The sequence below is a fragment of the Cucumis melo genome, chromosome 1 (genome assembly GCF_025177605.1).
Source record: "Cucumis melo cultivar AY chromosome 1, USDA_Cmelo_AY_1.0, whole genome shotgun sequence".
Taxonomy (NCBI): domain Eukaryota; kingdom Viridiplantae; phylum Streptophyta; class Magnoliopsida; order Cucurbitales; family Cucurbitaceae; genus Cucumis; species Cucumis melo.
This window is the reverse complement of record NC_066857.1, coordinates 17,187,743-17,197,564: the sequence shown is the minus strand read 5'-3', so window position 1 is coordinate 17,197,564 and position 9,822 is coordinate 17,187,743. Positions and strand designations below refer to the sequence as shown.

Below are 9,822 nucleotides of genomic sequence, written 5' to 3'. Positions count from 1 at the left end.
TGCGTGTGCGTGTGCGTGTGCGTGTGCGTGTGCGTGTGCGTGTGCGTGTGCGTGTGCGTGTGCGTGTGCGTGTGCGTGTGCGTGTGCGTGTGCGTGTGCGTGTGCGTGTGCGTGTGCGTGTGCGTGTGCGTGTGCGTGTGCGTGTGCGTGTGCGTGTGCGTGTGCGTGTGCGTGTGTGTGTGTGCTGTGTGTGTGTGTGTGTGTGTGTGTGTGTGTGTGTGTGTGTGTGTGTGTGTGTGTGTGTGTGTGTGTGTGTGTGTGTTAACATAGATATTTGTACAATTGTTAGTAAAGGGCAATGATAGAATAAACATACATGTTTTGGTACCAACAAGCTATTTACATAAGTACATTTTCAACCAAAATTTTGCTACCAACCCATAAGTACATTTTCAACCAAAATTTTGCTACCAACCCTACAAAAAGGCATATAAATCAAGCAATTGCTTCAATATGACTTCACTATTCCAATGGATTCTTGCAAAACCTAGTAAGAAAACAAAACCTCATTTTAGAGTATGACTCTACATATCAAAATATAAGAATATAATAAGGTTTTACTCTTTGTAATGCCAACACAAGGTACCAATTTCAACTCTAGTTAAAAAGAGAAATAAATCGAATCTACTTCACCCAATTATTAGTTCATAATATATCTCAATATATCCCCCGCCCCCAAAAGTATAACTTTGAAGTAATTTAAACTAATATCAAGAAGTTTAACCACTTCTAACCAATATATGAAACTGTATTTCCTGTTTCAATGTATATTGCTTCAATAATTTACAAGTTTTCCTAGTCCCAACCACTTCAAAGTAATATGCAATATAATTTGTCAAGATTATCCTTCTTACTTCAACAAAACAAAATCGAAGGAAAAAAATAATTGACAATGAAATAATCAATTTAAAGAAGAAAACTTATGTTTAATATGAAGAAAGCCCAAGTATATAAGACTTTACTTTTTATAAAGCTGAAATCTCTTTGAAGGTTCCAGATCAAATAATGCACATGTACCACATGAGGTTAAACACTAATGAAAATTCATACAAGATAAATATTGTAATGTCCTAAAAACTGGAATTCAATAATTTACATGACTACAGGCTAAATATTTATTATAATAGAAATTTCTACCACATGTGTCGTGTAAATGTCTTGTAAAAAGACCCTCATATTTCGTGTAAATGTTAATTAAATAAACAAGAAAAGAAGAGCAAGAAAAAAAATGCTTCTCAGCCTCAAGACTTCTGTTCAGAACTTCAGATAATTCCACTAGATTCTCATAGATAAATTGAACAGCCAAACAATATCAGGAACAATGATGGAGGATATACAATAGTCATATATAACGAGCTGATGCCTAGAACCATAGTAGTGTGGCAGTGTGCATACACTAATTACTATATAATAGATCAAAGAACAATTTCCATATCAATTAGATCAAAGATCCATCAAGGGCATACCTCAACTGTTTGAAGTTGATTCAGAAGAGATTCGAACGAGCGTGTTATTGTTTGTGAAATATGAGGTTGCTGAAAAATTGAAGCAGTACTGAATTTAGCTCTTAAAACCCAAGAGATTTGACATTAGATACATAGAAAGATAGAATGTCAAATAGAGAGAGAAAGAGAGAAGCCAGGCCAGCTCACATATCAATCAACAAGTTTTTGGAGTTCAAATTGCATCTTTCCCAGCATTAGTAGAACCTTACCTGTATGCGGTGAGAAGATAGTAACTCATCCTACGCGCCTACTGTAATTAATGGCATTGAGAGAAAATTCACATTTAACATACCACTATCTTCATCTTTATTCAGTACAGTTTTCTCAAGAAGGCATGCACCTATTTCTTGTAACGAGATTAAGAATTCTAAAAATAAGGCATAAGAAAAGCAGTTAGATGATGATGATGCAAAACCAATTATACCAACGGTGTTAGAGATCTTAAGATCTGACATCCCCATATATTTAGAAAGGCTCAAATTCAAACTTAAGTATCATGAAAATACAAGAGCCATGAAGCATTATGCATTCAAAGAAATAAATCTAAATATAGCAGAATCTCCAATGCGATCTTAGAGCCAAAGCCCAAACTGAATCTAAACTTCAACTTCTAAAATTTCATAACATAGGAGCAGGCTAACAAATATAAATTTAGGTTGTAATACATATTTATTTATCAAACCGTAAATTACACGTACAGAACAATCTTCAACGTAGCTATACACTATAAGATAATTGTTGTTTTTCTTTTGAAGATCCACTTACACTTAATTGGCTTGCTTGCCATGGGAAGGTCCATTAAGTCCCATATTTAATTCATGACCAGTGAATCCAGTTCGCTTTTAATGGCCTCTTTCCACATACTTGACTCTACAGAGTTCAGGGCTTCTTGGTAAGTTTTAGGATCCTCATCTATTAAAAACAAGTTTGTGAAGTTACAGTCAATTTCATCGCGGCTTTCCACTATGAAGGTGGTTAGGAAATCTGGACCAAAACTTTTTTTAGTTCTCTGTCTTTTACTTCTCCTAAGTTCTAATTCACATCCTAAGTTCGAAGTATTAACAGTTTAAAAAACAGGTGTTTCACTAACTTCTGAGGGGTTTTCAGGATCATGCATTCTTTTAGATAGGCTAGGAATAGACAATGATTGCTTTAACGGAAATACATGCTCAAAGAATTCTGCATCCCTAGATTCGTTTATAGTTTTATCATTTAAACTCATAAACCTATATGCAGCACTATTTTGAGCATACCCGATAAATATACAGTCAAAGATTTTAGACCCTACCGTAGATTTCTTCAATGCAGGAAATGGTACCTTAGCCAAGTATCCCCAGACCTTCAAATAGGAAATATTTGGTGCATGTCCTTTCCAGAGTTCGTAGGGAGTTTTGTCTAGCCTTTTGTGAGGAACTTTGTTAAGAACAAAACATGTAGACAACACAGTTCCCCCCCCCCCCCCCACATATTGTCAGAGATCGGAGCTTAATAACATGACATTCATCATTTCTTTAAGAGTTCTATTTTTTCGTTCTTCTATGTCATTTTGTTATGGTGAATAAGGAGTAGTAAATTCATGGACAATACCGTTTGACTCACAAAAGTCCTTAAGAGTTTTATCAGAATACTCACCACATCTATCTGATCTTAATCTTTTTATATTTTTTCCTAACTGATTTTCAGATTTTGTTTTAAATTTTAAAAACATACTACCAGCTTCTTCTTTTGTTTTTATTAAGTATATCTTAGTAAATCTAGAGAAATCATCAACAAAAGATACATAGTAATTTTTACCACCTCTACTAGCAGTGTTTTTAAAATCGGTTAGATTTGAGTGAATTAATTACAGATCAGTACTTCTAGATTCAACTGGTTTGAAAGGTTTCTTATAAAACTTACTTTCTACACAAACAGGGCATTTATTAGTTTCATGCGACTCAGAAGTATTAATAAGTCTCAAGTCTTTAAGCTTCCTAATTGATGCAAAATTCACATGTCCTAGTTTACCATGCCATAAATTAACAGATTCAATCATGTAGGCGAAACTAGAAGCATTCGCATTCATGGAAGCTATGTTAAGTACAAACAAACCATTAGACAAATGCCCCTTATCGACAAATTCTCCGTTGTTGGTGAGGACAACTCTGTCACCTTCCAGTACAATTTTAAGTCCTGCCCGATTCAACAGACTCCCAGATAACAGGTTCCTACGTAGGGAAGAGATATATAGAACATTACTAAGAAATAAAGTTTTACCAGAAGTTAATTTTAAAATAATCTTCCCTTTCCCGATTACTCCTGCAGTGGCTAAGTTTCCCATGAATACACATTCTCCATCGACAGTATCTTCGTAGTCATAGAGAACTTCTCGGTTGATGCAGAAGTGTCTCGAGACTCCAGTATTGAGAATCCAGTCAATCTTATTTTCTATCATGTTGGTCTCTACTATAGCTGCTATGATTTTATTGTCTTGTTCTGCTAGATTGGCTTGAGGTATTAGTTTCTTGTTTGGTCTCCCTTTCCTTTGGTTACATTGGTATGATTTGTGTCCTTCCTTTTCGCACACATAACCGACTAGCTTTTTCTTCTTAATTTGTCCCCCATGAGCCTTGAACTATCTTTTCTCTGAGTTTTTCTTCTTGTGCCCTTTATCCTGCTTGGTTCTGTCTCTGTTTACAATAGAAGATTCAACTAAGTTAGCATTAACTAAATTAAAATTTTTTTAGGCTAACTTATCTTTCAGTCTGTTGACTTTTTCCGTGCACATGTGATTGATGAGTTCCTGAAGTTTCAGATCCTTCTTCTTGTGCTTGAGGTGATTATGGTAGTCATTTCATGATGGAGGAAACTTCTCGAGCACGACATTTGCTTAAAGTATTTCATACATCTTCATGCCTTCAGATAGGACGTTCGCCACCAGGTTCTCGTACTCATGTATTTGTTCCACAACTGGCTTCTCGTCAGTTATCTGAAAATACAGCCACTTTCCAACAACATATTTCTTTCGTCCAACATCATCTCCTCCATACCGAGATTCCAGGGTGCTCCAGATGTCCTTGGCAGATTTTTGAGCTACGAACAAGTCGAACATCGAGTCTGACATGTGGCTCAACAGATGTCTATGAATAGTTTTGTTATCCTTTGCATACTTTTCAAGATCAATCACTTGGTCCTTCTTTACTTGGTGCAGTAGCAAAAGGCCCTATGGATGACTCTGGATCAGAAGATGTTGGAGTGGTAGCTGGGGGATCAGAAGACGACAGATCTGTGGTGAGGACATAGTCAACTTTTAGTTGTTAAAAAAAGATCAACAACTTTTAGGATCAATGGCAGTAGTTCGTTCCATTAAGTGGCTCAAGTTTGGACAGGTCCGATAGAATTTTGTTGGAGGTCTTGATTGACATACTTGCTTTCAGATTGTTGGAAAAGTTTGAGACTATCGACCAAGATAATTACTGTGCTGTGACGAACCACTGCTCTGAAAGCAAGTTCGGCTGACCGTGGTGCTAATCGTTATGCTAGTTACTCCCCAAGGTTAACACAGCTTTCCAGTACTGACGTGCACTCGTTAGAACAGGAAATAGAAATAAAAGCTTTATATAAATGCTCATAACGTGGAGAGGAAAGAAAGATGAGAGAAAATGTATCTACTATGACAGTTCATTTCATCCAAAATTAAAAGGAGGGAAGAAAAAACTGTCATAAAAAGTCAAAATGCGCGTTTTTGCAGGAAAAGGCAGAATTTTTTGGATTTAAAGAATTTATGACAGTTTTTAATTGTCATAAATCTATGACAAATTTTAACTGTCACTGAATTTAAATAATAAAACAACTTATTAATTATATATTTTCTTATCTCCTTTCTTATTAATAAAACAACCCTAACTTTTAATTTAACTTTTTTCCCCCAAATTTCTCCTTTTCCCCCAATCTTCTGTCTGCCGCGTGGTAATCTGAAAAGCCCTTACTTGTTCGACATCGTCTCTTCCGTCTGCGTGGTGTTCATCATCGCTCGCAAGCCACCGCCGCCTCTTCTGTCTGTGTGTTGTTTCGTCGTTGCTCGTGTTCATCGTCGCTCGTTGCACGTTCTGTTCATGGTCTCTCGCAAGCCGCCGTCGTACGTTCTGTTCCATTTGCGCAGGTTCATCGTCGCTCGCAAGCAGCCGCCTCTTTAGTCTACGCAGGTTCGTCCGCCGCCACCGTTCAGAAGCCGCTGCTGCCGTTTCTGCCCTTTTTCAGTCCAATCCGCTACCATCATCAACAGGTTATTAGCTCATTATTTTGGTTATTGAATTTGGAGATTCCTATTTTCTACTATTCATCAACACTGTTATTCAATTCCTTACTCGATCTATCAATGAACAAGAACAGGAATCTCTATCTCTTTGATTCTCATTAACTTGGCGGCTATAATGGAACGTGCGGATGAGAATGTCCTACCGTCGGTTTACAAGGAAGTTAGTGAAACTTTTAATGCCAGCCCATCTGATCTTGGATATCTTACATTCATAAGAAACTTTGTCCAGGGATTATGTTCACCCTTGGCTGGTATCCTAGTTCTTAGTTACGACCGTCCTAAAGTTCTTGCGGGGACCTTTTGTTGGGCTCTTTCAACAGCTGCTGTTGGTATTTGTCTCGAGTTAAAGCAAGTTACATTCTGGAGAGCCGTGAATGGCTTTGGCTTGGCTATTGTGATTCTACCACTCCAATCTTTCATTGTTGATAGCTTTATGGATGGTGTTCGGGGTGTGGGATTCGGCTTGTTAAGCCTCATTGGTTCCTTGGGAGGCATTAGAGGTGGTGTCCTTGCAACGGTTATGGTTGGTCAACAGTATTTTGGCGTAGAAGGATGGCGTTGTGCTTTCATTCTGATGGCTACATTGAGTGCAATAATCGGTATCCTTGTTTACATGTGTGTAGTTGATCCTAGAAAAACAATTAACAACATTCAGAAGAGTCCATATAGGTACCAGCGGAGGTTTGTTAGTCGTTCAATTAATTCTTTCTCAAGTTCTTTGTTGTTTTTTCTAACTTGGTTAGTATCTGGCTATAGGGATAATTTGATAGACCAAACCTTACCTAATTCATCATCAATATGGTTCGAATCCTGGACTGCTTTGAAAGCTGTTATGAAAGTGCATACATTTCAAATCATTATTCTGCAGGGCATAGTTGGATCACTGCCTTGGACAGCCATGGTGTTCTTCACTATGTGGTTCGAACTAATTGGTGAGTATTGCTTCGATTCGCCCTGCATCCGACGAACACTAAAGTATCATCTTGTGGACAAGAAGTTAGTTAGTACTCTCACAATACGTCTACGAGTGTATGACAATAAATAGAACAACTTTCTTAACATTGCTTTTTATCGTTCAATGTTTATCAAGCTTTCAATATTTTCGATGTTGTTATATCAGGTTCCAGCCATAACGGTACTGCAGTTCTACTTAGTCTTTTCGTTGTCGGGTATGCATTGGGGTGTCTCCTAGGTGGTTTAATTGCAGATAGGCTGACGAAGATATATCCTCATTCTAGTCGAATCATGTGTGCTCAATTCAGTGCTAGTATGGGCATACCATTCTCATTGCTCCTCCTCCAACTCATTCCGCAGTTTGTTGATAGCCTTCTCATCTTCGGTGTTACTCTTTTTCTGATGGGCTTAACAATCAGCTGGAATGGCATTGCTGTAAATGCCCCCATATTTGCTGAGGTTGTCCCAATCAAACACCAAACCATGATATACGCATTTGACCGAGCGTTTGAAGGTTCATTTTCATCGTTTGCTGCTCCTCTAGTTGGTATTCTCTCAGAGAAAATGTTCGGGTACGACGACACAGCTGGAGCTTCGTTACTGAAGGCTCTTGCACTGTCAAAGGGACTTCTCACAATGATGACAGTTCCTTTTGGCGTTTGTTGTTTGTTGTTGTTTCTGCCCTTTTTTTTTTAATACTTAAATTTTTAGTCCAATATCTTTTCTTTTTGTTTTTGCTAGGTTGACAAAGGTCTTAACAAGGCAAAAGAGAATCTTATGGCATTCTATAAGGTATGTACTCAATCATGTTATGGTTGAATAGACAAATGATATTATTTTTACCCATAAGTTGTTTCATTTCATGTTTTGGTTTTTAGGCACAGTATAATATTGATCAAGCATTGCAAAAAGATACTTCCTTTAGACGATGGGTGGGTTATGGGATCATGTTATTTTTAGTTGTTTTTAGTATGCACATTTGATCATGAAGTGTTGTTGAAGTGTGTATGTAATTTAACTTAGTTTGTGGGCTGAATTTAGCTAAGCTTAGAAATTATTATTCTTGAAGTGTGTATGTGCTCTATGTTGTTGATGTGTGTTGTTCATCATGAAGTGAATGTGATGTGTTTATGTGGGTGAATGTGTTGTCTTGTTGAATCATTTTTTTCCTTTTCTTTTCTTATTAGGTTTTGCCACAATCCATTGGAGCAATGAAACCATATTTACGCCAATTAGTTGATGTATAGGCTTTTTTGTAGGTTTGGTAGGAATTTTTTTTTGTTTAAATGTAGTTATTTAAATATTTTCGTACCAAAACTCATTTGTACCAACAATTAAAGCAATATTACAAAGTGTGTTTCTTTCTATTAAAGCGTTCACCATTTTTCCATATGTGATTGTATTGGTCTGTGATGACAGGGCGATAAAAAATACAGGATTCAATAAGATAGGGTTGTTGAAAACAGTGACTAAAAACACAACTATGACATTTAAATTGAAAAATAAAACTGTCAATAAAAAAGTTTTATTGACAGTTAATTAAAGTCATGGTAAGAAAAATGATGACAGTTAAAAAGTATCATAAATGATAAATAATGACATTTAATATCAGTCATAAAATGTAAACTATGACAGTTATAAGCTGTCATAAAATATAAACAATGACAGTTATGAACTGTCATCGAAAATAAATAATGACAGTTATACTCTGTCATAAAACATAAACTGTGATAGTTATTAACTGTCATCGTAACTAAATAGTGACAGTTATAATCTGTCATAAAATATTTTATTCGTGACAGTTATTATATGTCATGGAAACCACATTTCGTGACAGTTTTATACAACTGTCATAAAATACTTTCCATGACTGCCACATCAATGACTGCAAAAAACTGTCACGAAAACCCTTTAATGACAGCATCTAGATGAGGAATTGGAAGAACTGATTTTTGGTGTGTGAAAAACATAAGGAGTTCTGTCCAATTTATAGAGAGGTGATGAAGACAGAGCGTGGAGGAGAGTAATTGTCGGCAAAGAGAGGACGTGAGTGATTGTTGTAAAATTACGGTAGAGAGAAAATGTTGGATGAACACGTTGCATGTTGAATGTTGAATAAAGCGAACGCACACCACGTTGGACAAAGAAGTCGGGCTGGCTTGACTGTGTAAATGAATTACACGTGTCCTTATAGTTGCCAAAAGTAAAAAGGTATAGGAAATAAAAACATAACTTTTTTTTCGCGCAAGCGTGGTTACCCAAACCCGAGCCTATCCGATCGAACGGACGGGGACGGCGGCGCACGTGTGGGATAAGGTTATACTATCACCACTTACTTAGTTTGATATCCCCTTTGAATCTTTGAGATTATATATCCTCTTCCCACTTCAAGGATTAGTAATGTGGGACAATTTTGTTTTACTTTGCTATTTGGCCTAAAGCCCATAAGTCATTTCCAACACTAAAAACCCAATACGAAAGTAGAAATAAGATTAGAAAAACAAAATTCGAATGGTGAGGGACTGAATTAGAACTAAAATTGACTTGAAGATCGAAGAAGCCATAAAGTCCCCAACTGAAACCACTGTGAAAGATCAAACTTGAACTCCAATTCAACTCAGATTTGGGATTACAGTGTAGCAAAAAAAAAAAAAAACAAAATTGTAGGTTAGACAAAAACAGATCGAATAATTTTGATAGAGACGATTTAATTTTAGTAATTTGAATATAAAATATATCTATTAAAAAACCATCACATTCACTCTCACTCTATCACAAACCTTTCTTCCATCAAATCACCTAAAATATCTATGAAGGAAACCACTTCGGCTCTTCCAGATTCTCATTCCCATCCATGGACAAGTACATCTATGCATTTAGCCACGTATCTTCTTTCGTGAATATCAATTCTAGTGCATGTTGTTGGTAGAATTTATCCTTCAGTCAATCCACTGACCGTTGTAATCTCATCTTCCATTATGTTTGCTCTGGCAATCGGCTCTACCTCGGGCGTGCAGCGATAGGAGCTTGGGTGTGCAATTGAGAATCGTATGAAAATTTTGTGGG

The 9,822-nt window shown here is 36.7% G+C and overlaps 1 protein-coding gene across 1 annotated transcript; it reads left to right on the top strand.

Moving 5' to 3' along the window:
• Nucleotides 1-4,709: 4,709 nt before the first annotated feature.
• LOC103490411 (uncharacterized) lies at nt 4,710-7,739 on the top strand. The gene is made up of 7 exons (XM_051082152.1): nt 4,710-4,775; nt 4,935-4,989; nt 5,877-6,471; nt 6,559-6,734; nt 6,923-7,420; nt 7,508-7,548; nt 7,635-7,739. Exons 1-7 carry the CDS (start codon nt 4,710-4,712, stop codon nt 7,737-7,739), a joined length of 1,536 nt encoding a protein of 511 aa, XP_050938109.1.
• The last annotated feature ends 2,083 nt before the right edge of the window (nt 7,740-9,822 follow it).

Coding starts and splice junctions, on each gene's coding strand:
- LOC103490411 (XM_051082152.1), top strand. CDS start 4,710: ATGGATGACTCTGGATCAGAAGATGTTGGAGTGGTAGCTGGGGGATCA. Junction 6,735..6,922: donor TATGTGGTTCGAACTAATTG/GTGAGTATTGCT, acceptor TTGTTATATCAG/GTTCCAGCCATAACGGTACT. Junction 7,549..7,634: donor ATCTTATGGCATTCTATAAG/GTATGTACTCAA, acceptor TTTGGTTTTTAG/GCACAGTATAATATTGATCA.